We start from the raw sequence: 27,452 nt of genomic DNA on the forward strand, positions 1-27,452 counted from the left end.
GGTTGCCAGCAGTCAAAAAATGAAGTAATGATTACATCAGGAGGAGTAATCTCGAGTTCAGCAGAGTGATCCAACTCATACTCTCAACACATGGTATGCATGGGTGTGCACCCACACCACAGCTTAAGACCAAAGTGTTTCATCCTGTTTGCAGAATGACAACAACCAAGGTGATAAATTCTAAAAAACTCAAACCCACTTTATAGTTCACACCTATTTCTGTCCAGAGTAACAACTTTGTTACAATTACAGTAGGAATTCTTGAGTTATGTTCAAAGCATGTTTCATGAAGTCAGTGACCTTTGATGCACAAATTCTAATCAGTTCACTCTTTGAACCTGATGTGATAACACAAGTTTATTTTTCCTGAAATTTGGCCAAGATCCATCAAGCTGCCAAACTGCAATCATTTCCCTAACTGCTGGATAACAGCACGTTAATTAAAGTTTAAACAGTGCTGACAAACCTGAGAAAAAGAATCAAACACACCTGAAAAACATAATATAACATAAATGTTCAAGGAGCAAAAAAATTAAAAAAAATTAACAGAAGCACACGTTTCTCAAAGCAGCCAGCTGGGAACACAAGAGCAGACACATAAAATATACAGCCCCGGTCTCCCCCTCGCTCTCACAGGTGGAGAGAGCCTGTGACCGCAAAGTAGAGAAAACGGGGAAAACTATGTGGAAAGCACTGAGGTGAGAAATCAAACAAACCATCAGGGTTTCCACGACAGCACCACACAGTAAACACACGGGAGCTCGGAGCTTTTCCAAACAGAGATATTTACAAAGTTTGCCACACCAGTGAGCAGCTGTTACCTCTAACTAATTCATACCCAGCAACTAAAATCTTAGCCCAAGGTTTTCCCAGTTCGCCGTTTCAGCGAACGGCTTAAAATGCATGTTCGACCGATGAAGGAGCACGGCTAACACGTCAACAATACAGCTCCTGCATTAGCTGAAGTGTCTGGAAAGGTAAATGAAAGAAAAACAACAAACTAGCATGAGTGTGGCTACACCAAAAATAATGAGACTGAATGCGTGCCTTTCTCAGGTCATTGGTGAAGCATTAAACTGAGCTCTTGGCTTGGCTGCTACACAGCTCACCAAAAAAAAAAAAAAAAAAAAAAAAAAGCATCACATGCTGAACTTCACCTTGATGGCTCCTTGGAAGAAGCCTTGGCTACGGACTGTCCTGTCAGGAGAGCACCACCCACGGTTGAATGAAAGGCGCTAAACCGTACACAGGAAATACACACAATCCTACAACAATCACGCTCATACAAGGATACTGCTCAGTCTGACTCAAAGTGTGCTGGCAGACGTGTATTACTTTGAATCTGTAGGTTTAGAGGAATGAATAGAATTCCTATAATTTCCTATGCATTCCTCCTCCCTACCCCACTGGTCACTTGTCTAAGCTTGCCCCAGCCCATACAGCTTTGTTGACACTCTACCCTTGCCAAGATCTGGGAATTTGCAAGGAAAACACTCATAACGTCCAAATGGATTAACCCATATCCCCACTTACATTCTTCAAAACACCCCCATGGTCTGCAGAGGTGCGTGTAATTAGGGCTGAGCAGAAACAGTGAGGTGAGAGGGCACGGGGCTTTGGGGAAGTCAGGCCAGGGTGACGAATTTTGTTCAACAAGCCGGATCACCCCACACACGGCAGAGATTTAACAAGAGCAGTGTAACTCGCCTGTGCTGCTTGTAAAAGTGAGGGAAAGAGAAAAAATATAATAAATGCAGTGAAGGAATGTGAAGGAACTCGAACTGGTTTTAACTCCATATGCCCAATTTACAACAGTCCAAATATAGCTTGTATTTTTCTATGCTTGTTCAGATATGTTCAGTTTTTCAGTAGAAATAAAAAGAAATGTCCAAAAACTGACCTTTGGTAAACCCCACCAGTATCTTTGGTGCATTTAACAAAGTGCATGAGAGAAGAAAAACAGAAAAAAGACAGTTTGAGAAAACAAAATCTCTCGTTTCATGGCACACTCTCCTTTTAATCCAGCCACCCCATACCTTGCGCCTACACCTTGATCAGATTGCAAGAACACTAAAAATATGCACGATTTAAAACCAAGGTCCTAGCTGCCACCAAACTACAAGCGCGCACACCTGTCAAAAGTTCCTACCTCTAAGACTGAGTCCATGCTGAGCCATCTTTTACCAGAGGCCACCGTAATGCTCAACATAAGAACCAACAGAAGTCAAGTAAAGAGCCGGAGGAGATAGTCCAAGAGTATCTGCGCAAAGAAGAATTCGATATTCCTGCCTCCCTCTTCTTGTCTCTCCCATGTGTCTGTCACTCCTTGACCACAGAGAGAGGAACAGATCGCAAGAATGCAGCAACAGAGAGAAAAAGGAGAGGGGAGGGAAACAGGGACGCTGTCAGGGAAAGGGAAAGCGGTTGGAGCAGAGCGAAACAGGACAGGGCAAGCCAAGGGTGGGGAGTCATGATGCATCGTGTGATAGGGGGCGAACACAGATGAACGCTGTTCGGCACCATTCCAGCATGCGATGGGACAGAATGCAAGTTTGAGGAAAACAAAGGCAAAAATCGGCATGTCAGACAGAGATTGGCACACAAACATAGATGCAACACGGGATTATGGAGTAGGCGATGCGGTGGGGCAGAGGCGTTGACTTTCCTATCTGCATTTGCTGGAAGTCTACACAACTCAAACTAAGGTTGGAAAGGAATTCACAACCAACTTTAACACAACACAGAGGAGCTGGAGTGAAAGAAATGTAAACGCTTAACTCAATTATGTGTAAATGTTGGCAATCTTTACTCCAGCTTTATCAAGAGGTGGTGCAAGCTCTGCAGTGCAATTTGCAGAGCTTCGTGTAGTTACTTTTTCAGTAGAGTATGAGTGTTTTGTGGATGTGACAAAATGAGACATCACACTCTCTTCCATTGTGCAGATAAATCACAACACGACTGCTGATCAGCAGTCTTCTGCTGCGTGATGGTTGACTGGCTAGATAAGGAGCCATAAAACCCAGGGATGATCAACTATCTCATTCACACAAATAAAAAGTATGCACATCACGACTAAAATATGACAGAAAGAGAGAGGTTGTATAAAAATCACAAGGAGGAAAAGAAAAAGAATCGATCAATTGATCAAAGTCATGGGTAACGTTCACAATTACGCTCCTTCGGCTATGAAAAACAGAATCAATGCCGGTGTGTTTAGTCTGCTTTTTAGGTTAATCAAGACAAGCTTACCTAAATCGAGGCTACTTTCATGCTTTCCTTTTCTTCTGAAAAAGTTACGCTTTCTCCACGACATCCATTTACCCAAATTCATGACAGCAATACAGACCTTACAAATATATACACACACAATGGAGAAAAAGAAAAAGGAAAACAAGTAATCCGGAACAGGAAGACAAGGTAGTGGCAGCAGCGTTAGTGGTGGGTGGTGGGAGAGTGAGTGAGTGAGAGAACAAGAAAAAAAAGAAAAGAGAAAGAGGAAGTGGAGGTGTGACAGCATTCATCGATGACGCTGGGTGGGTTTATGTGGGGTGCCGGGTCGGGCACTCTGTCACGACATACAAACGTTCGCACACACAAGTCTGAGAAAAAACCACGAGTGAGAAAAACAGATCGTTAATTAAATAATTAATAGGCAAGTGAAAGGTTAGAGAGGTGTGTGTGTGTGTGTGTTGTACGCTTTGTGAAATCAGTTGATTCTCGCCTGCAAACACAATACTGCTGGAAACAACAGCTCTAATTCAAATAACCGCGACCCAGAATGAGCGTGCCTTAGCAGAACGGTTTAGGGTTAGGACAGCCACCTCTTTTGCCTTTGGTTTACATCAAAGTGAAGCAGTGTCCCTGACTCTCAGAAAAACAGAACTGTTACAGCAGACTGAGTTAAAACTGAGACGTGGGTCCTGACATTCACCGAGGGTCTCAGCCGGGGCAGTGGAGCAGGGAACAGGGAAAAAGCCAGAGTCCATTTGCCCATTGATATATTTAGTCAATGAGGGCCAACTGAACAAACAGCTCTATTCCCACAGAGAGAGAGTGAAAAAAAAAGAAGAAAAAAAAGAGTAAGAGAGAGAAATGAGAGAGAGGGCAGAGGGTGAGGGCAAAAGAGAAAGTATATTTTCCTGTGTTTTGTTTTTTGCTTTCCTTTCCTTAACAAAGAGGAAGTAGAAGAGGTGATTCCAGCTTGGTGACCAACTTCCAGAGTCTGACTGAATTAAATCCACTTCTTTCCACAGGGAGCTGCGGCAGCTGGTCTGGTCACAACTCAGAGGAATGAAATGGTTCGGGTCAGGCTGGCTTTGGCAGTGAGTGAAGGAAGCAGACACCAAAAGGAACTTTCCACTAGGGTGCGTCAGTCAGAGACAGGCGTCCTCCCCCTGTCAGTCCATCCTCACACACCGTCCCCAGAGCATCATCAAGCTGCTTCACTGAAGCCATGCAAAAATGCCCCCCCTCCCCCCTTAAATATGCACATAAACATCTCTCTCATGCTTTATATCCAAATACCACTTCTGACTAGAGACTGGAAGACATGAATGAAACCCTTTCATTCCACGTCTCACCACAAACAGTCCTAAGTTTACATGACAATCAAAGTTGATGGTTTCCTGGATGTCTGGTATTTGAGCTTCAGTAATTATTAGACAGAAAATTACTTATAAAACTTAATATAATTAACTCTTGCCATATATTAAGTCTAAATGTGTATGTGAACATAAAAGTCAAAAATGGCAAGTGAGACATAAAGTTAGATATGCAAAACATGCGTACATGCAGTTTTCCCTGGCTCAGCATCATAGCTAACACTAGAACTCCTTTCAATTGTGAATAATACAAAAGGACCTTATGAAATCTATATGCACAGAGATGAGACCGCCCATCAGCGATTCATCTACACACATCACCCTCTGGCATGGACAGTGCAGTCGCTCTGCAGCTTAATGCACAACTGTCACCCCAGTATTTTTACATTTACAGTAATCACACTAATAGATGTACAACCTTCTCAAATGATCTCAGAAGAATGCACACAAAGCATAAATCAATATAAACATCATATTTGGTGTTTCACACACAGTTTTGGAGGATTTCATGGACATGACATTGAGTTAACCACATCAAAGTGAGGTGAAAAGACATATTCATGCTTAATATCATGAAACGGTAACCCAGCTGTGCATTAATCCTGCCACCTGCCACAATCTGGCGTCATCCTGCATTTCAGCTGCTGCAGCCTACAGTGTCACCAGCGTACAGTGCAGCCCTCCGCTCTGCACTCCGGGGGTAGATAATCAAAGGAAGACAGCAAAATGCTGATTGGATTTTATTTTGAGATTCAATTTAGCTTATATCCATAGTGTTGTGACTCACTGGCAAGAACAACAACACTGATTTAAATGTTTTCGATAAAGCAGAAGTACAAGTACTTTACTGTGTAAAGAGAAATGAAAGAAGGGTAAGAGTCGAGATATGTTATAATCATTCCTTATTTATTAGGGGTGGGGGGAAAAATCGATACTGTGCAGTATCGTGATATTTTGTTTGCTAATAATGTATCGATACAGGGACAGCAGAAATCGATATTTTGTTACAAAATTTTTTTCGTGGACTGGAACTGACTTCAGAGCATGTTGATCCTTTTTCTGAGCAAGAATCCTGACATTCCTTCACTGTCCAAATGTGTTTAACTTTTTTTTTGGCAGAAAAAACATGACAGTTTACTTATTTTAATTTAAGACATGTTTTATCTTAATTAAGCTTAAAACTTTATTTAATGTAAAATTATATTTTGTTTTAATTTACTTTCAAATTCTTCAGTTGCTGAATGGGCTGCATAGTTTTCATAAATTGCATAGTTCAGAATAGCTATAATTGTACCAGATGGTTGCATTCAGTTAAGTTGGACTAGACTGTAATACAAACCGTTCAGTTTGTCAACAATAAAACTGACTGAAATGAGAGAAAGACTGAGTGCGAGACTTTGTTATTAGATAAAACGAATATTGATAAAGTTTACCTTTATGTACAGAATTTGAATATTGCAAAATATTTTTAAAAATTGCAATAATATCGTATCGTGCGTTAAGTATTGTGATAATATCGTATCGTGGGATTTATGGTGATTCCCACCTCTATTATTTATCCTGTTAATTTTCCATCATCTGGCATTAGTTCACTAACCCAACAATGTTTTGCCAGCTTCGCTTGTTTCCAAAATGTCTGCACACGTGGGTCAGACACAGACAGACTGAGACTACCTGATTGTGGCTGAGAAGTCCCATGTTAGCAAACTGCCTTGTCAAACTGGATTCTGAAACTATACAATCATTGAGCATGCAGTTCAGACAGATCACAAAATAAGCTCAACCAACAGCCATTCTCCGCTGACAGAAAATCCCCAAAAGAGACCTTCCTACTCTGCTGTCACTCTTTGATGTTGATGTGTTGCAGGAGTTAGGTGATGAAATGATGCAATTAACTTTGTGTTTGTTTCCTCCAGCCTCCCTTCCTGATATTCCACATTGATTTCAGGTTTGTGAGCCTCTCCTGTCACGTGGCTTCTTCTCTCTCTTTTAACCACAAACAGGTTCTTCTTTAACAATAATGTCTGTGTGATCGTTATATCTCAACACAACATCGCACATCATACACCAAGTTAAAATTGAATAACTAGGAAATCCAAACCTTTTACATGTTGGACCTTCACTTAAATCCACTCAAGTAGATTCCTTTGTTTACATCCTAGAACTTCATCAGCTCATTAGCACATGTATCATTGTAGTCAGTCCTTTCCATCTCTATTGAGCCTCTCTATGCAACGCTGGAAAAACAAAGTGGGTTGTTATGGATCTATGCTAGTTGCCAAATAACCATGCCACAACTTTATATAACATTTTTAGCATGATAACTAAATAGATCTGTATCATTTTATGCACCAAACAACAAAAATATTTAGTACTGTAGCAAGAAAGTAGGAGTGATGCGATAGGTCAGAATGTAGAATAGACAACATAGATTGTAGCTGTAATGAGCTTAGGACAAGGGGTAAGAAAGGAGGAATGAAATGGGAAGTGCCTGCAGTGGAAAATAAGAAATCCACAGGAGGAGGGGAAAAAGTGGTCTGTGAGTGTTTAACAACTGTAGGAACATTTAAGACTGATGATTTTCTGCCATTCCCAGTGTGGTCTTGAAGAGCTTGACATCTTGCCTGGGCGGGGTGTCTCAATGCTGCTCATGCACATGCACCAAAGAGGCAGAGTCCCACACACAACCACACCCAGGGGAGATGCTTTGGCCCAGGCCTTCATTCCCACATTTCCAGCCAGGACTTTGCAAAGTAAAGTTTCCTCCCATTTCCCAAGCAGCCAGATTAAGCTGCAATCAAAGACATTAACACAAACACAGAGAGGCTTGTGTGCCCATATAGAGTGAAGATACATCCAGCTGCGTGTTCCCTGTGGAAACTTCTTTCTCAAAGTGGAATAAACTCATGAAAACTCCCACTGACCCAAACAAGCCTGGGAGTCTCCAAAAAAGCAGAGGCAAAGAAACAATTCAGGTCATTACGTTGCATCAAGAGGCGGCACACAGTGAAAGCCTCTTTGTTTTGATTTGTATTCCATGCTACCCACACATGCAAACACACACCCATTATAAGCATTTTGCATGTATATCATTGCACTCACTGACAGCTTGAAAATCTGTTTTTAAAGTAACAGCAAAGCTATGAAACAATAACAAATGAGAATAATAACAACTCCGGATCGTCTCAGTGTTTCACCCAGTTACTCTTGAACACAGGCACGCACAGAACAGCTGAAATACTGAGTACACCCAGCTCCAAGAAGCCAAGGCCCGAATTAAGGATCTGTGACATGTAGCTGAGCGAGTATGGTGACAAAACACACCCTCTACACCACCCACTTGGTGACATTCACATTCTCTTGTTGAAAACACAAATATGTCTTACATTGTGTCACACCCAAAGGTAAGCAGATGATCCAGTCTGTGGCTCATCGCACATATAAAGCTGATGGTTAAGCTTCCCATTTCAACCAGTCAACCAATTACTTTTTCCTCATATCTTTCATGTGACACATATTGCACAAAGCATGTACCAAAACAAAGTGTGGGAACCAAGTAGGATAGACTCCGTCAGCTAATTTCAAAACACTACACTACACAACATTTCAAGGCACCCACCAGCTCTTAAAGTATATTGTCTGGGACTTATACAGATACTGTTATGGATCATACGAAATCAATACTGATGAGTGGAGAGCAGAACAAAGAGCAGAAACAATAGAGAACAACAAGGCCAGGTCAGGTACTGACTCAGGTTTAGAGCAGGCTCCTCCACAGAGCTCTCAAGTGACAAATAAGGATCGGGTGATTGTTTCTCACCTCATTACCGTGTGATGTTAAACAACAGCCGCTAACCCTGTGAGTGATATATGACCTTTAACATTTGTATGCACTCAGGAATGGAAAGAAGAAAAGCACACGCACAGACAGGATGTAAAGGCAGGACTTTAGCGGTTATAAGGTAATCCAGCTGTAACTGTGTCAAGTAGTGTGTCTAACCATCCTCTTATCCCATTCAGAACTGATTTGCAATGTGGCAAACCACAAAATTAGCACTTTACCATATACAGTACAGCCTACAGGTCAGATGGAGGGCAGCAGCTAGTGATTTATTTATTTTAATTATAGGAGACTTATTACCCTAAATTCCAGCTTTAAATTCTTGGACTTTGTTAGAGTAGTTTTGCATGATGCATCGTTTAACATAATCCTTATTTACAATTTCAGCCACTCAGTTCATGCTGTGTGAAACATGGCCAACCTTTCTCCTGATTGGTTGTCCATCATGAACAGAAGATTTGTGTGCTAATAGCCAGAGCTGTGTGCCTGGGATTAACAATAGCCCCTCTTACTGACATCATGCTAATCCAAGAAAAGACAAAACTCTGGAAAGTGTTAAGAGCAATCAGAAGCCTGACCTGTTTGCTCCCCACCTTTCTTTCACATGTGAGGTATGTATGCATGCAAGTATGCATTCATTCATTTTCTTAACTGCTTACTCATCTTCAACTGGTGAGCGGACTCGAGCCTATCGTAGCTGAATGGCAGCAACAGGGTTGTGCAGAAGGACAATGGTGTCAGACATGGTCAAAGTTAACGATGACAGCTCGCCAATCAAGGCGACTTTTAGCCAATTTCCCCATTGATGTGTTAAATTTATGTTGTCATTGTGCTGAGATTTGTGATAAATTCAATCTGTGAAGCACTAGGTTTCACATCGTACCTCAACACATAACCAAAACTTGCAACGCAGATGTTTCCAGGCATGCACAAGTTGGTACCCAAACTTCTCTGCACTTTGAAGTTGGTGTGTGTGTGTGTTTATGTGGATAGCGGCTAAGAGATCCATCATGATCGTCATCTAACGAGAACAAACAAGAGGAGGATATTTCTGACTACTGCTGGATTGATTTTTAAATCTGAGTGTAATATGACCACATCTGCGGAGATCCAAGAGATGCCATTTCATCTTCCTCCACTGGGTGTTTTTGTCTGTGAGAAACTCGGCTGTGTTGGGGAGGGGAGGGTAAAGACTGCAGTAGAATCAAGTGAGATTTTAAGTAGAAGGAACCAGGATGAATTTGTAGAACTGGAGTTTCAAGTTAAACTCCAGTTCCACAAATTAAGCTATGTGTTTAAGCCATACATCTTTACATTATGGAAAAAGAATAGCATTACCACAAGGTAGGCTCCTCTGCAATGACTGAGCCTGATCCTGGTATCCAGTCTTCTAATGACTTTCACACTGAACTGAGATGATACAATGCAAATACATTACTTTGCACTAGTATAATTACATTAAAATAAATGAAATTAACATGTTAACATAAAAATATGAGCTTATTTTTTTAAACAAGGTTGTTAGCTCCCAAACAAATGCCACATAAGTTTGGCTCTCCTGTTTCCAGGAAACTCTAAACTTTTCTCTATAACCTTCGGGAAATCAGCTTCATACAGACAAACATGTAATCTTAACCTTTTCAATTCCACTTCCTGCTCTTTTGCCTCTCTTTTCTTCACACTCCAAAGTGTGTTGATGCTGCAACATTAACATCTCTTTCTGCTGTTCAAAAGTTAACGCAGATGGAATTACCTTGCGGCCACCTTCTGCAATCAATACACCGTTCTCAATAAGCTTTTCTTTTAAAATAGAAAAAACTTCATCCTTTTGGAGAGTCTAGAGCAATCAATGCCAAAATGCTCTGCCACTTCCCAGTGCTCTTTTTTTGTAAGCAGTTAACAACTGTTCACTGGGAGTTTGAAAAAACTCATGTGCAGATGCCATGTCCACACAAAAATAGTGTAAAATATACTGTACACACTTCTGGGACTGGACCACAGAATATAACTGATAGAATAAAAAACAGTTATTGATACAAAATTGTTGTACAACACTAGGTTAACAATTACTGGTATGAAACACCCAGCAGTAAGGCACACTCTTCCCTTACTAGCTACCTAACCAAAAGAAACTTACTACATACACTAGACCGTAGTCTTCATGCATTTGGTGGTAGGTGTTTTAAACACACAGCACGGTAACTGATGACAAACCGACTAGCTGCCAACTTTGGCAACAAATTGGCAACAAAAAGACAAGGCTTAGCTTGTTCAATTAGTTTATTTAACAAAGAAATATTTAAACATGAGATGAGTAATCGCACATATCAGTGATGAAATGCCCAGCATGGATGCTTGTGAAGGTAGGTGCAGTATGTTGTAAAAAGAGGCATGTAACAAAAATACTACACGTTGGCAAGCAGCCTCCCGGATTCTCTCTCTCTCTGTCTGAGTGAGTGAGTGAGTGAGTGAGCTGGTTTTATATACTCCTGTCACTCCCACCTCTCAGGTGCAGCTGGATATGTAACAATCTAACCCAGGGCTGCAGGAAGGGAAAACACAACAGTGCCAAATGAAGTGCTAGCCATTATATGTTTCATTATTTTGATCCCACTGTCATTTATTATTTTACTAATAAATACACTTACTGTAAACTATTCATTGTTGTATATTCAAGTTATTTTACTCTAAGATGGAAGAAGTTCGATCAGTGCATCCCTAGCAGATACATTACCTGCTCCGTCAGCTTTAACCTCCACCCCATTTCCTCTGTTTTCTTTCCTCCTTGATCCACTGTAAGCTTGGATAGTAACCTGACACACTGAACCACCTCCCCTCGCCCCTCCAGAGACACTAATGTGCATTTGTCTGTGAAACGGAGTGACTATATAGCTAGTTCATAGGAAACTTGGTAACACACATACACACCCCTGCTCCAACCTACACTGCAGTGAGATCTCAGTCAAGCACCAAATGGAAAACGAGCCAGCTGCAATAACGAACGTGCTCACTCTCTCTGCAAGATCAGGACGCCTGGCGCTAACTTTGTGACAGTCACTAAGCGTGACAAAAAACAGAGTTTACCGTTTGAGCGCGCGCTCTGCTGTTGGCTATGAATTCTCCAACCTTTCAAACATGCCCACATGGTGGCCGGCATGGAGATTAACAAGTGTGCTAATGCTTGTCTTCCCAGCTGCAAAAACATCCCTCCACCTGCTCACCACACACACACACAGGCGCACACACACTCACCTGCTTGTCACTCTTCTAATACCCCATGTTTCAGCTCTGTGTAGACTTTTTCTCATGATGACAGAAACCACATGAAACAAACTCAGTTTTGGGTGGGTGTCTAAGGATCACTGTTAACAATCAGCCTCACTAGTTTATAACATGGTGAAAGAAAGAAGACTTTATAGTGATCGGGGTAGACCACATGATATTTTATCAGCGTTTAGCCTGAAGCCATTTCCCAGATTTGCCTTGGTTTCAAAGCAAGCGCGTACTCTCTGAATTCTAAAACAGAACAGCTAATTTCTGTCATATTTATCCACCAACTACAAACACACACCACAAATTTCCATCGTCAAAGAGAAGATAAAAACCACTTGTGCCGAGGCTCCTAGGTTACCTCGACATACATGTGAGCGGCCGTATTTTCTAAGTTGCGTTTTTTGTGCAGCTATGCTACGTGCTAAATTTTTCCCTTGTTGCCATACAAGAAAACATTACTTTTAGGGTTGCTAGGGAAACCTGAATCTTTGTGAGAAAAGCATTGTGGTCTGGAGACAAGCATTATAAATTACAAACTCCATCGGCACAGTGGAATTCCTGGCATGGAATCCACCAGTGCTGTGAGGCTGGGTGGGTGAGGAAAGCTGGCATGAGAACTGGCCTCTTTTTACTGTATTTAACAAGTTTACAGCAGGAATTGGGAGTTAGAAGGGGGGAGGGCTATGGTGAAACCCAGAACACAGGCTTTAAATATATTTATATGTGTTCTTTTTTATAGGAACATTAAAGTAGAAACATTCCAAGGCCGAAGCTCCTACTTACCAATGACCTAAAATAGGTCAAGTAACACTTTAGCCTAACATATAGCAGGGTAATCCTATTACCAATATCAGTGTGTTAAAATAACAATTGAAAGACACTGTTTTTTCCCCACTTCTTCATATTATTAATTCCATTTTTGACACTGAATTTTTTTAGTACAACAGGGGTCAACCTCATTTATATCAACAGCCACATAAAGCCCAATTTCATTTTAAGAGGGCCAGACCAGTAAGGCTACTGCCTAATAACCTATTGAAAATACCCAAAACATTTTCCCCTTACCGTCAGTCTAAAGCAGTTTGACTACACATTTAATCCTGAGATGTTTTATAAAAGAAACCTGCAATTTTACTATTACATCTCACTTTTTCCAAATCACAAAGACACCAAAGAAACCTATTGACACGGCTCATTGAGACTACACTGTAAGAAATAAACAACTTTATCCTGTAATTTAAAAATAATAATAAATCATGTGCAAATTCAAAGAAAAACTTTTTTTTTACTGTTTAAAGCAGAAAAGTCTTATTTTTAAGTATATGATAGGCTTATGTTTTATATCATTGTCAGTAAGAGGCCTGTAAAACTGATCCAAATACAGTTAAAAAGCCACATATTATACTCTCCTTTGAAATTTCCATGTTTTCCATAGCCCTATAGTAGGCCAGATTGAACTCTTTGGCAGACTGATTCTGGGGGGGTGTTTTAAACTTCTGTCTGTGCAGACAGATAAATATTGAAATCTGTAAATTATTTTTTAAAAATCTAAACAGGAATAACAACTGTTGCTCAGCTGATCATAATAGCTGGCTGATGTAATGTTTGTGTAATAGTTACTCGTACAGGTAAAGTGTTTGATATAAGAGTGATGAGCTTGCTTTCCTCTGTTCTGTCTTACACTCCAGTTTTCTTTGTATCTTGTCAGTCCATTTGACCTGGGCACCAATTTTAAAATGGGACATCCTTTAACAACCTCTTTAGCGGGATGTATAATGATAAACTTACAATGCAAAGTGTCACTCTAGACTCCTCTGACATAGGAAAATGTGTGCTTATATTGTTCTTCCAGTTTGCCATGTTCTAACTAAATGTACTGTTCAAAGAGCCAGGAATAGACTAAATCAAGATGGGTACACAACATCAGGGCATTGTCCTCCAATTACCTTAATTTAGACCAACTAAAGCACTCCTCTAACTAGAACAACAACTTGTTTGTAAGAGTCTCTCCCTCTGAGGGCGGTGTCTACGAAATATTAACCTATGGAATGGAACGATCTGCAGAGAACGTGATCAGTGGGTGTGTCTCTCTCTAAAACCATCCCTACATTCTTGTCCTCCCCTTCTTCTGCTGCTGGACACTTTCCCTTTCTGTTTCCCCTTGCAAAGGTGTGATTGCAAACCCACTCTGTCCTCATTACGCTGTGTTGTGTGCTGTGTCTCTCTTCCCCTGCCTCCACGTATGGTTAACCATACACCAACAGGATTTCTGGCTCTGTCACGGTTTTCTGACAGTGACTGCACATGTTCACGCACAACAAACTGTTGCCTCGTGCCATTTATTCTGTTAAAGAACACTGAAAGCTCTGACAACCTTTGGACTTGCATGCTCTGCTTCATTTGTTCACGTTAGGGAACATTAAGTACTGGAGACAGCTGCAAAATACCAACACAAACAATGGACATAAATATCAAAACATACCAGATCTTGATTTGATTTTGTCATTGAATTCTTCATTAGCTCCTCCCCCAGCGACGTCTCCGGGTGACGCCATTGCAGCCCAGTTAATCCAGTGCTAGATTAGGTAAAATAGTGATCAATTTCCAGGCCTCTCAGCAGCCCTCTTCCTGCACCTGTAAGGAATAAAAATGAAAACTCAAACTCCACAGTTCCTCCAAAAACAAAATTTTTTACTGTCAAATTAGTTCTCTATTGCTTTCATATGACATTTAGTAGAAGACAAAAATCCACAAATGGCCAGATCAAGTGTCTCAGACCTGGTACCTCATGACAACCTAGGATGTCTCAGGAGGAAACAAGCTTTTTAAACCATGTCTTAGGATGCCAAGCTGTGCTCTTCTTTATCTTTAAATAACTCCTTAACTGGCAATTAAAATGTGGACTTAAACCTTGGCATGGAAGCAATCTAGATATTGAAATCAGCATCAACACAACAAAGAAATCTGACCGAAGAGATGTTTTTTGTTCAAGTCTCAGTTTGAAACTCAAAAGAAAAAAGCTCCAGTCAATACTTCAGCTGGTCATCTCAATTTACTAGTTTACATTTCTGAGTCATGCTGCAGCTTTTGAGACCCCTTTTTTTTTTGTCTCGCTTATGCCTGTGGTCTGTTTCACTTCAGGGTATCCTTTCATTAAAACTCAACCACTTTCCCTTCCAAAATAGCTTACTTTTTTACCATGAAAGGACTTCATGTGCAGTTTCCCCCCCTTACAGTTCTTGGTGAGTTACAGTTCTTGAGGGATGATGCAAGACCCCAAAAATAACAACTGTAAACTCAATGAAAAGTCAGCCTCATCTGTCTTGCAGCTATCTTTACTTTAATTTCAGTTCCTCTTTTTGTAAGTGGAGTAGTGCTGACAACCAGACCAAAGCAACTTAGAAGATTTAAAAAAATAAAATGAAAAAATAGGATGGATGGATATATATATATATATATATATATATATATATATATATCTTTGACTCACAAGTGTGGTACAGAACTTTCTAGCTTGCCCCAAAGTGGACTGGACCAAAGTGCACATGTTAACTGCTTAAAAGCACGCATATGGATAATCTGACGGGACTAGCGCGATCCTTACAAAATATACCAAGTGACTTTTAAACAGTGAATCAATTATAGTCTTGTTTTAGTTAATGTTTTATCTCTTAGGTATGACTGCGGCAGTTTGGGAATTTTTGTTTAGTGCTGCACCACCCCTCAGCCAACTCACTGCAAGATTACTGTGATTTTTTTTTTATCCCATTTTATTTCAAACTTTTCTCTCTCAGTGGCTCCTTTTACAATTAAATCCGATAGCGAACTTCACAATAACGTACCATAGTGATGAGCACTACAGGTCATGGGCGTTTTCATGGATCCAATCACTCACCTCTGCTGTCACCAAGGGTCAGGAGACGTCTTCCCTCAGAGCAAGTCCAAAACGTGTCGAGTACGGATGGACAAACAGGGTAAAATGTATTAAAACTGCGTGGATTTAATTCATCTAAGGCATTTTCTACGAGAAACGAGGCGTCTTTCCCCACTAACTAGCGTTAAAACTTAGCTGACGTTAACCAAAGAGAACCGTCCCCGAGCGCATCCAGTCTCCGCGATGTGCCAAAAAAGCTTCAAGAGCCGCCTTTTGGCAACGCAATGCAAGGTGAGGCCACCGTCGTCTACCAAAGCACACGGCTAGCTGTCTGTTGCAAACGGAGAGCTGGTTACAACATTTCACGGGTGAGCACCGCAGAGCTGTTCACTCAGGTCCACAACTTTTGTTCCTGTTGCTTTTCTCCACTCTTTCTCCCTGTTACATACACTGACGCAAACAGCAAGCTAAATGTAACGGAAACGGTAGCGCTGTCTTTCAAAATAAAATAGTCAAAGAACTAAAGCAGTTCCTTGCAGTGTTATATTGTTACTGAGGCTTCGGAAATAAACGAAATAATCTTTTTATAGATGGAAAATGATATATTCACCGGATAATAGACTCAATCCTAATTACCAACTCACGTTGCAACAACCGAGGACTTATTTTGAAGGCATATATCGGAACTACATTGCCTCCTCTGGGTGACTTGATTTCGCTCTGTAGCGTGTCCCTCTGGCTGTAAAAGTTTTCCTGAGTCTGAGATGGAAACATGGCGCGGTGGCCGTCACGTGATGTAATTCTAACAAAACCTATGACTCTCACGGGGAAACACAAACTTTAATAGAAACACTAAGCCCGGAGAAATAATGGACGGTGCTTTAGACAGTTTCCACGCAAACTGACTAAAGCCTGACGCTGGATCAGAGAGATTTGTTTTATTGCAGCATGTGGGCAATGTGACCCATTTAATTAATTGAACTCTCTGCATTAATGGTTGTATTTAGACACCTACAGATTTGTTGTCTCTACAAACTGGTCAGTACCAATGCTTGATTGTATATCATATTATAATATTGCTATTGATGCATTAAGAGGGGCATTTCATTTGACCTATATTTTGGGTAGTTTTATTTATTAACACTAAATATTTCACTGCCAGATCAAGCAAAGTGATTCATTTTTATTTATATACCAACAAATCAGACACTGTACCTTACACTGTAAGGTAAAGACCCCTGCAGTATTAAAGAGAAACCGTCCGATAACCCCCTGTGAGCAAGCATTAGGCAAATGTGGGGAGACTATGCAAGAATTAATAGCCTGCAGCAGTGGTATATAAACACCTGGGGAATGAAAAGAAATCTAGAGAAGAAATGCTGAATGGATCACAGGAAGTACCCCAGCAACCTTAGTCTAGAACAGAATAACTAAGATATGCTTCAGGGTCACCTGACCCAGCCCTAATTATAAGCTTTACCAAAAAGGAAATGATGACTCAGCGAAATAGTAAGTACAGTCATGTAAAAGGAAGAGGGACAGAATGTATAAGATTCATAGAAATGGACAGGTACCCCAAAGATGCACTTCCTAGAAAGAGTAACTGCATTCCACACCTGGCTGCTTATCACTTTATTGAGTATTTCAGCCCATAAACAAATCCTGGGAATTACTGGGCACCCAGGTACAGTGTAAAATTCCCAAAATGTGTGTTTGTGTGGGTTTTTTTTCTAGTTTAATTCAAAATTACAACCAGCAAAGCTCCAACAAAACATATGTTGCTTTTTTCAATCAACACACAAAACAGGTTTCTCCTCAATAACCAACTTTATTCATATAGCAGCTTTGATACACAACTACAAACAAAACAAGACAGGAAGACAAACAGATAATCAAGTTTAAAACATAAATGATGACAAGTAAAATAAGAATCAAACCCTTATTTATGGCCACGGCTTAAATGGAAAAAATAATAAGAAAGTTAATACATACAACAGCAACAATCGTTACCATACACACCCCTCCACCCCTGATGTCTCAGGTTTCATGTTGTGATAGTGAGTTATGTCGGCCTGAAAACAACAACTTTTCCCGTGTCTGAGGGGACTGAATAATAGATTAGACCCCATTAGAAAAAGTCTCTGAGGCTTTGGGTGATGTTGAGATGTTGATCTCCCATTGTATGCCCTCATCCTTCTCCCTCTGCGTCTCAGTTGTCGGGCCTCTTTTGTGGATGCTTCCTCACGCAGCCTAAAGAAGAGGCTCAATTTCACAAATCAGTGCTCTATTAATGCCTCAAAAACATATCAAGTGACAGCATATGCGTTTGTCAGTGAAAAAAAAAGAGGGAGGAAGGGGACAAAATATGGTCTAAGACCAGGAAATCTTTAGTATGTAAGGCCCCATTAGCGATTTTTACACACAGTAATTCTTCCTCAATTTACCCCAATTTGCTAAACATGATTCATAGTTACACACTCACCATGTTTGTGAAGTTGAGAAGTATTTATAAGGCTGCATGACTACAGTGCACCAAACTGTTGAGTACTGCTTGCAGCTATTTTCTGTCAAGCCTTTCCGGTGGCATATGCAGATGACTGGGTATCGATGGATCTAAGGCATCGCCCTGGCTGTGAAATTACAGGGGTGAGTGTGTGCAGGCCTCCTCTGGGCCAGTGCTGGACTCCAGCCCAGAAACTACAAGAAGGCGTTAAAGTGCCCTCTTCTGTCCTAATCACGCAACTACTCCTGAAAGATTTAGTAATGCAATGTGCTTTGCTAAGACCTAGTTTTAAACTCCTGTGGAGAATCTTAGTATATCCTAAGTAATTTACAGACGTCGTTGCTGGTGTACCAAAAAGTTATTTCTGATGTTTCAATTTTTTATGTCTAATATCTTATATCACTACTACTAAACTTATATTGGTAAATAGACTGTAATCAACAGGATTTCCCAATCCTGAGTTATAAAGAAATTACCTGTTTTGACTCTGCGTTAACTGCACCTACATTATATTTAGTTATATTTCTTGCAATTTCTGCTGCCTCTGTTGTCCCTCAGTTTTTCCACTACTTTGTACATTCACTCACTCAGTTTCAGTTTCTCCTTGCATTAATTTGACTAATTTTGTGAGTTTTTATATTGACGCTATGATTATTATACCTTATATTGAGATAATTCTTGTTATTCTTTCACTGATAAATCCAAAAACTGCGGCGAAATTCACAAGAGGAAACGACCTCACCGAACAAGCCAGTCACAAGAGTTCCGTCAATGGGGGTGTAGCTGCATTTCTAGAGTGGTGCACGTCGGGTTACGCCTTAAACAAGTAATAATCAGACGGATAATCAGAATTTAAACCAACCTTCCTAATTCTACAAGTAATGTTTGGATACCTGGGTTAACCGCAAGCTGGCGGCTGGCTTTGTAAAACAACACTATTTTAGCGCCCGCGATTTTCAGCACCGTTTTATTACTAATAGACTGCTGCAAATCTGTTAACTTAGAGGAAAACTGTTATTATCAAAAGAAATTGGCTGAAAAAAAATGTGTATTTTTTAAATAACTAATTATAAAATGTGAGAACTGTTAAAAAGTGCAATTTTAAACGGAGCTGAAATTGTTGTATTCGGTGGAAATAATACAAGACGATGCATACGCAGCTACCACATCTGCAACTATAAGCTCTTTATCATCAGTGCTCTCTGTTTTGCCTCGGTCTCGCTTGTAATGTAACAGAACTGTTTCTTCCTTTATGTTATGTGACGCAAACCTTCCAATACATCAACAAAATAAATTTACCAGGAGTGGGGTTCGAACCCACGCGGACATATGTCCATTGGATCTTAAGTCCAACGCCTTAACCACTCGGCCATCCTGGTATATACACCGTACCCCAACGCATCCCCACACTTGTAAAACTCAACACATCCAAATACCGTTAATCATTATGTATTCTAGACTTAGTCATCAAATTGGCACGAAGCTAGCAATGCATAGCAGCGTAAGCCGACGAGATAAACAATAGCAAACAAACATACTGGTCTAAACAATTGACATTACCGCTGCTAGTAGCTAGCAGCTAAGTCATTTACTGTCATGCTAACGACAAGCTCGACCTCAAAAGCTTGAAATAAAACTACCGCTATCCTTAAGGTGGCTTGTATTTACAAAAAAAACTAAAATATACACACACACACACACACACACACACATACATATATATACCAGCTCGCATACTTGGGTTAATTGCTTCCATTCCATTCGAATTCCTGTGAACCGCTCTCTCAAATTAGAACCCGCATAATAACATTAGCGTATGCTAACCCGTAGCAGAAGTTATAGCAGGCGTACAACTTCTATATTGTAAATACACAGTAGCGTGTTTAGCTACACATTGCAGCCAAACAAAACCTCGAAGCAAAGCGAAACACCGATACCGCACAACAAATCTCTAAATTACGAAGTCACGGAGAATAAGTTGCCAAATAAAGTCCGTAGAAACTTCGGAGACTGAATGACAGCTAGTCTTGCTAGGTGTATGTGGATCTGAGTGAGTGGGGCATTAACGGGACAGCCGCCATCAGGGATATTTCATTCTATATTTGAAAAACGAAAAAAAAAAGAAAACAAAAAAACTATAGTATAGGGCCACATTAAGAAAAAAATAAATATTATTGTTCATTTTGACCATAAAGATGAAATTTCGAGACTGAACTCGCAATGTTATTTTGAGATTAAACTGTTTTGAAAATAAAATCTAAATACTGCTAACTGGTGCGGAAATTATACTTTGAATTTTGATCATACATAAGCTATTATGCATAGTTTTAAAAAGCAAAAAGCAGTTAGACGTGCACACAGTCTGACTCCAAATGGCCGAGATAGGAAACTTCAGTTTGGCATCTAGTTTGTTAAACAGTTTGTGGAGTAGAAACTGACTGCATCTATTCGCATGGCTGTTGTTGCCTTGTCTTGTGCACTGAGCTATTCTTGAAATAACTACAGGATTTAATTCCAAAAAGTTCCAAATATTATACAAAGATTCAGGGTGCGTTTTTCTCATTTTTAGCAGATTTCCAGCAATTTTTTTTTCTTCAAATAACAGCTAATGTTCGATCTTACATTCAAAAATGAAATTTAAATTGAAATACTAAGTGTTAATAGGTACATCTAAATATTACATTTAAAGCTTAGGATGCTGAACAGACCGGATAAGCTGAAGAAAATGATTGATGGAAGCTTGAATATGTCAAATATGCACTCACCATTTAGGTACACCTTGCTAGTATTAACATGAACCCCTCTTTTTCCTTCATAACTTCTTCAATTCTTCATGGAATTAGTTGATTACATCAGCAGCAGTCTGAATAATTGATACGTGCAGGATGGAACAATCTTTCATGTTGTTCACCATAAATTCTGCCCTACCAACCATATATTGTGGAAGAAATTGAGGGTTAATCAGACCAAACAATTCTTCCAATCTTCTATTGATCTTCTATTAGTAAGCAGGTACAGATTGTAGCCTCCGTTTACCATTTCTGTTCTTAGTCTTGCCATTCTCCTCTGACCTGTGGGATCAGCAAGACATTTTCACCCAGAAAAGTACACGCACTGGATATTTTCTCCATCATGTGTCATTCTCTGTAAACCCTAGAGGTAGTTGTGTGTGAAAATCCCAGTACATCAGCAGTTCTTGAAAGACACAGAATAGTCTGTCTACTTGACACCAACAATCATGCCACATTTAAAGTAATCCATATCATCTTTCTTCCCCACCCCAGTGCTCATTTTAAATATTAAATCTAAACATAAATTTACAGATTAGCAGAAGTACCAAAAATAAAACCTTAATGGATTAGATCATTTTGTTACATTAACGCAAAATAATCTTGGGCCAGTGTAATATAAGAGAAATGTACACACAAAGTCCCCTTGTCTACATCATACTCACTGCACCTCTTACTGATATAACTTAGTTTTATCTCAGTCTGACATGACATTTAGTTAAAAGCTACACAGTACAGCTCTTGTTAGTTGTGATTATGTCTGGATCATTTGGGTGTCAAATGTTTTTACGCTTACTTAGACTCAAAGAATCTGGAAAAACTAGCCGATCTTTTTTTCCTACAGCTATAGTTTATTTTGTGCATCACTGAACACGATAACAGTCTCAACTTAAAACATCAATTTGTTAAAACTTCTCTCAAATACATACAGGGGTAAATTCTGTGATCATAACATTATCTGTAATTTGAAAAATTTTGAGCTTACAAATTACTCCCTTTCACAGAAATACATTGTGTTTCTACCCAGGGAAGAACTGTCTTCAGTGCACTTAGTGCCATCGTCTTTCATCAAAATATTCCACATTACTTTTTCCTTTTTGTTTAGTTCCATATCTTTTACGCAAATAGTTAAATGTTTAATCAGAATTTCAATCATTTACGTCAAACACAGTCCTAAAAAGTTTGGTCGTTTTTCCAGCACAGTAGACAGGGGCAACACTGGAGGAAAGGGTTTTTCCTCTTGTACTGTATGGCCTTCTTCATATGAACGTGGACTTTTTCAATATATTCCACAGTGTTGCACACATGAGCCTCAATGTTATTGAGCATGGATCCCTGCTCCTCCACTAGTATGGCCATTTGGAGGAACAGTTCGTGGATCTCCTTCATCCTGGCCTCCAGCTCCACCAGGTCCTTGTGTCTGCCTTTGATCTCGCACAACGCAGTGCGGCAAGAGCGTACACTCTGATTCTGAAGGCCTTGGGACAGCTCCGCCCAGCCCTCACCACCTTTGTCCACCAGCGCATCCAGCTGCTCATCAGTGATTTCTTTCCCCAGTATTGAGGCCTGCCTCTGGATCCTCACCCTGCAGGTATTCCTCTGAACCTCTTCCGCCTTACTGTAGTCAGTCATAGCACTGTGGAAGGCGCAGGTCAGTGACTCGTACTGAGCACGGGCAATGCGACTAACAGCACTGTTGGCGCCCTCTTTCTCCTCAAGCTCTTTGCTCCGTTTACCCAGGACCTGTAGACGGGCGTACAGAGCCTCCCCCCGCTGTTGGATCCCTCTGGCAATGGAGTCACAATCCTTTTTAATAAGGGTCAGGCGGCGCACAGAGGTGCCAAATCGTTCATTGTGGGCGTGCAGACGTGCCACCTCCAAGTGGAGCAGGGAGATCTCCTTGCGTATTAACTCAGCCTCCTTTAGGATGACCTCAGTAGCTGAGGAGCTCTCAAATATTACCGCTTGATGAGACAAAGTTCCCTTGTCTACATCATACTCAAACCCATAGAATTCGGGCTCGTACTCCTCCTGCTCCTCTCTAATGGTCTGCAGCCTCTCCAACCTGTCCTGCATTCTGCCTGAGAGACCAGTGTATTAAAAAAAGAAGTAAAAGGTATAATAAATAAAATCCATAATTCAAAATGATTATCATGAACATTCTTCAAAGTGATGACACACATGAAACAGAGTAATCTGATCACTTGGCTGTAAATTATTGTGCTTTGTTAATTTAGTAAGGGGGGAACTTTAAGAGCCATCTAGAAAGACTGTTTTAAAAACTGATGATGTAACTGATGCGCGTAAGTTTAGTTTTATCTTCAGTAGCCTTTTCCCGTCAGCAGTCACAGCTAAGTGACCAACAGGAATTTCTCAATTTAAACCAGGAACAAGGACCTTCTCACCCTAAAGCAGACTTTTCCATTTAAATTGAGGTTTTGCAATAAGATGGTGGTTTGTGGATTTATCCAAGTACTTTCTCTACGTTAGGTCTGTCAACTCCACAAGTTGCAGTGCTTTTGGATGGCAGGTATCTTTTCATCAAGTTCCTGTCATAAGCTCAGAAAGTCAATTTCCTTATTCCGTACCGTTCGAATGAATAACATTCACTTCAAAAGTTGTCTCAATTAAAAATAAAAGACTTAAACAAGTCTTCAGAAATCATATCTTCCCCTCGAGTTGCCTGTAGAGTGGAGCCCAAACTAAATAGCCAGCAAGTCCCATCAATTATCCAGTTGCCTCCAGGTGGCAACACTTTTCCTATGAAAAAACCCAAATCATTAGACTCACAAATCAAATGATCTTACCTTCTTTAAACGGCCACCACGCTACAGAAAAGGCAAGTAAATCCTTTCAGCTTGTCTCATTTGACATTTTTGTAGCAAGTATGTATTTAATCTACTGAAGGAAGTTGGCCGTCTACTTTCTTTTCAGCATTGTGTGTGATTGCCGGCCCCTTAACAGGTGACTCACTTAAGCCTTCCCACTGCGACACATAATACCTCCTAGAGTACTGTTTCAACTCACGAATCAAGCAAATGGATTAAGTAAGAAGGCATTCCTGGTAAATGACATGCCCAAAAACAAGAATTAATGAAAATTTAAGGAAACAAACAAGAAAACAAAGGGATTTGACTAGACGTCTTGAAAAACACGTAATAAGCAGCTTTATTTGTTTTGTGACGGCACCTGTGTGCAGGTTAAACAACTGGTTAAACAACTGGTTAATGGCGTTATACGCATCATGACAAAGAGCAGCTGTCATTGAGCTGGAAGTCCAGATTTTCTCCAGTTTTCTGTGTGTTTGAGTAAGAACATAGCAGGCCTTCTAAAATGTTAGTGTTAATGTGAATTGTATGTTTAAAAAAAATAAACCCAGACACCTATTAGATTTAATATATTTTATATTTACTTGTAAGAGAAATCACATAAGACAGACAAAAACATTTTAATATACAGAAGTCAAAATAAGGTAGTGTGCATGGTGCATCACAAGTACAATCCCTGCAGAAGTTCCCTGTTAAACTGCTTCGTTAGCGATGTTGTTTTACTTCAACCACAACATCCATGGTATTGGTGCTAAGATGTGTAGTGACAAACCAAACATTTCTTCAAGGTTATTTTAATGGAACTTTCAGAAATTGTATGAAAATATCTGAAAGCTACTTATTAGTAAATGTGTAACCTGAGCAAGCTGAAAAATACCTTCACGTACCGTTTGTTTTCAAGTATGCATCGTGCCTAGGTCATTGTTATTTGACGCAGGTTATGTCTCAAACCCTTACTACAGACATTAAAAATCAAGGAATTACATAAATAGTTTTATGAAGTTTAACCCAAGAATTTTTGCATTTAAACCAAGCAGTTTGAACCCTTTTCCTCAAACCTTTATTTTACTCTCCGAGAAAATATTAGGCAGTAACTACAAAGACCGTGATGATAAATTATTGTGAAAATAACATTTTCGTGACACGTCGAACATTTTGAATATCCTAAGAGCTAGCTGGCATCGTCTTTGCCGGGTCATCCTGTTGTAGCGATTAGTCGACGCACGGAAAACAGCTGCAAAACATCTTTCTAAACGGGTTGTTGCTGTCGTGGCGTTTTGCCTTGCCAAGTTTAAAGAGGACATCCTGCATGACAGCATCGGTTTTCTGAACGTTGTTCTGGATGGAGTCCATCATGGGGCCCTGCTCCTCTACCAGCACGGCGATGTCCAGGAATATCTCATGGATGCTCTTGATGCGGCTCTCCAGGTCCAGCAGCTCCTGGTGCCGTTTCTCAACCTGGGACAGAGCCGAGCGTGCCGTTCTGCCTTCAGTCACGATGTTGTCGTTGAAGATGTTCCACTGACCTTTCTCAATCATCTCCTCCACCTCCTCTCCCGTCACCTCGTGCCCCATTATCTCCATTTGCCTCTGAATCTGAGCTTTACAGCTTTCCCGGTGGCTCATCTCGGCCTCATTGTAGTCAAACATTGCATCGCGAAAGCCATTACTGAGGCAGGCGTACTGGGTTCTGGCGATACGCGTCACAGCAGAATTTGTGCCGTGCGTTTCTTCTAGTTTCTGCGTCATGTCGTCCATTTTATGTAGACGTGCTAGCACATCCTCAGCCCGCGCCTTGATATCAGCTCCAATAGTGTTAGAGTCCTTTTTAATGGTGCTCATGGTGGTGGTGGCTTGGAACATGCGGGAGTTCTGCTCACGAAGCCTCTTAACCTCCAGGCGGATGAGCTGGATGTCTTTGTGGATACCTTGTGCCTGGGTAAAGATTTCGCCCAGAGCAGGGCTGTTGTCGCTAAACACCACTGCTTCATGAGGCAACTCATCCTCCAGGTCAACGTTACTGAAGGAGTCAGAGATAACGGACTCCGCATACTCCATTGGCTCCATGGGGCCGCTAGACAGCTCCTGGAGGTCAGTTAGTCTGTCCCTCATGGTTGGTCTAGGGAACAAGTGAAGGTTAGAGGTCAAGATGTTTTTCTCTCTCTCTGATTGCTGTTGATCTAACATACAATGGTAAAGCTGACTAAATAAAGAGGGGCCTTTCTCAACAGTGCAGCACTAAGCAACTCAAGACCCTCCCCTCCCCCTTTTTTTTTTCATAATTAAACACCTTCACACCTTGTCTTTTAACCTGTTTCATACCAGGTTAAAAATATTTTCCTTCTTCCTTTACATATAATCCACCCGGCACCAATCACTGGCCTAACAGGTTCTCTAAAGAATAGTAAGAGGTGTTCCTTCCTACCAAACTAGTTCCTTCAACTTAGGATCTTTCTGTAGCTAAATTCATTTTGACTTTAAAATCTCACAGACAGAATTATTTGTCAGAGTCTGAGAAGCAGTCTAAGTAAAAGATCTTTATAGTGTGAAAAAGGGACGGTGGTGACATAATTTAAAGGCATTTCTGGCACTGCCACTACACCCTTCCCGTCCTGATTGCCCTGTCTGATTTTGTCACTGCTTCTAGTTGAGAATAACTGATAATCTATATCATTGATCAAAACAGCCTTTATACAATTTTCCAGTTAAGATGCAATCTAGTGGATTAAATGTGTATTATAAATAAATAAATACATGTGGTCCTTATCATCATGTTGTTGTTTTGTTGGTAGACGTATTCAACACTTAACTCATTGTTTCAATATTCCGAGTTTTTTTAATCTAGGAAATATTTTGATTTGGGCACAATGTATCATAAAGTACAATAAAAATGTAAAATAACAACGAGAATAGTAAAAAAAAAAAAATTAAACAATTGTGGAAGAAAGGTGTACGTTTTTCCACAAATGTATGGACATGGTTTTAGGCTGTGTATATGTCACGCCAGTGTCTATTTCTACTACGATAAATCTCGTTTACTACTAAAAACCCCAAACAAAAACAAATTTAAAAGCACTTTTCATTTGTCTGATGGGCCATAACTTAAACTTCATCTTCCTTCGCCGTTCATGAGCAACGAGATGAAATAATCTCGTGAAAATAAAAGGAAGGATCCTCACCTGTTTCGCTTTTATGTCCACAGATATCAAAGTTTGTACGTTGCTGTCAGGTGGCCGCCGTGCCTCAGCAGCATCCTCCTGCTCTGATGTCGACTGCTCCGGGCCGTGAGCACAACAATGGGCCCTACACGCGTAACGCTGCTATATCTGGAACTAAAGCTGGAATTTTACTGTGTTATTTCTTTTTTGTCAAGCTGACCAACTGCGCCTCGCCATACAACTGCGATGAGATGTGACTTGAGGAATGAAGCCCGGTCGGTTTGGTTTGCAGTGACGCCAAGGTGTGAGCAGCGGGTGTGTAACACTCGAGTGCCAAATGCAACTTGGCGTCTATCTTATTGTACAATTAAGCAAAACTGTTGGCACGGAACCTTCGAGGTCACCTTTTTTTAAGGGGGTTGCGCTTAAAAACGCATTGGCGACACTTGGCCAACCACTGCCATAATATCTAAAAGCCGCGGTAGGCTACCTGACAGTTTCCGAGATGAGTGAGTGAAGCCTGAGCTGATTTTAGCTCACGTCAAGATTTTCCCAGCCACGCCCAAATGACTTACACAGTACCGG

General features: G+C 40.5%; 3 protein-coding genes and 1 non-coding gene across 6 annotated transcripts in view; all 4 read right to left on the minus strand.

Annotated features, from left to right (window-relative positions):
• Positions 1 to 16,040, minus strand: part of LOC102208512 (utrophin-like) — a 36,144-nt gene extending 20,104 nt beyond the window's left edge. The window contains exons 1-2 of the mRNA XM_005734469.1: positions 15,611 to 16,040; positions 14,198 to 14,349 (exon numbers count right to left, since the gene is read on the minus strand). Of these exons, the coding sequence (XP_005734526.1) occupies positions 14,198 to 14,270 (73 nt within the window). The 5' untranslated portion in view covers positions 14,271 to 14,349; positions 15,611 to 16,040. The remainder of the gene's footprint in view (positions 1 to 14,197; positions 14,350 to 15,610) is intronic.
• Positions 16,041 to 19,388: 3,348 nt separating this feature from the next.
• Positions 19,389 to 19,471, minus strand: trnal-uaa (transfer RNA leucine (anticodon UAA)). Its single transcript has one exon. It is a non-coding gene; the product is annotated as a tRNA-Leu (tRNA).
• Positions 19,472 to 21,715: 2,244 nt separating this feature from the next.
• LOC102209847 (syntaxin-11-like) lies at positions 21,716 to 23,849 on the minus strand. 3 transcript variants are annotated; one of them, XM_005734475.2, is made up of 2 exons: positions 23,689 to 23,849; positions 21,716 to 22,962 (listed from the first exon to the last, which is right to left on the minus strand). In XM_005734475.2, exon 2 carries the CDS (start codon positions 22,955 to 22,957, stop codon positions 22,055 to 22,057), a length of 903 nt encoding a protein of 300 aa, XP_005734532.1. In that variant the 5' UTR covers positions 22,958 to 22,962; positions 23,689 to 23,849; the 3' UTR covers positions 21,716 to 22,054. The 3 variants fall into 3 exon arrangements, with proteins under 3 accessions (XP_005734532.1, XP_013766653.1, XP_005734533.1); XM_013911199.1 differs by having other exon boundaries at positions 21,716 to 22,971; XM_005734476.2 differs by lacking the exon at positions 23,689 to 23,849 and adding an exon at positions 23,470 to 23,585.
• A 449-nt stretch (positions 23,850 to 24,298) lies between these two features.
• On the minus strand, positions 24,299 to 27,446 carry LOC102210337 (syntaxin-11-like). Its single transcript, XM_005734477.1, has 2 exons — positions 26,889 to 27,446; positions 24,299 to 25,828 (listed from the first exon to the last, which is right to left on the minus strand). The coding sequence occupies exon 2, from the start codon at positions 25,819 to 25,821 to the stop codon at positions 24,922 to 24,924; it is 900 nt and encodes a 299-aa protein (XP_005734534.1). The 5' UTR covers positions 25,822 to 25,828; positions 26,889 to 27,446; the 3' UTR covers positions 24,299 to 24,921.
• Positions 27,447 to 27,452: the final 6 nt, after the last annotated feature.

This window comes from Pundamilia nyererei, unplaced genomic scaffold, assembly GCF_000239375.1.
Source record: "Pundamilia nyererei isolate P.nyererei 1_Seehausen unplaced genomic scaffold, PunNye1.0 scaffold00058, whole genome shotgun sequence".
Taxonomy (NCBI): domain Eukaryota; kingdom Metazoa; phylum Chordata; class Actinopteri; order Cichliformes; family Cichlidae; genus Pundamilia; species Pundamilia nyererei.

Bases quoted from the DNA above. Each gene is read 5' to 3' on its own strand.
- LOC102210337 (XM_005734477.1), bottom strand. From the start codon at position 25,821: ATGAGGGACAGACTAACTGACCTCCAGGAGCTGTCTAGCGGCCCCATG.
- LOC102209847 (XM_005734475.2), bottom strand. From the start codon at position 22,957: ATGCAGGACAGGTTGGAGAGGCTGCAGACCATTAGAGAGGAGCAGGAG.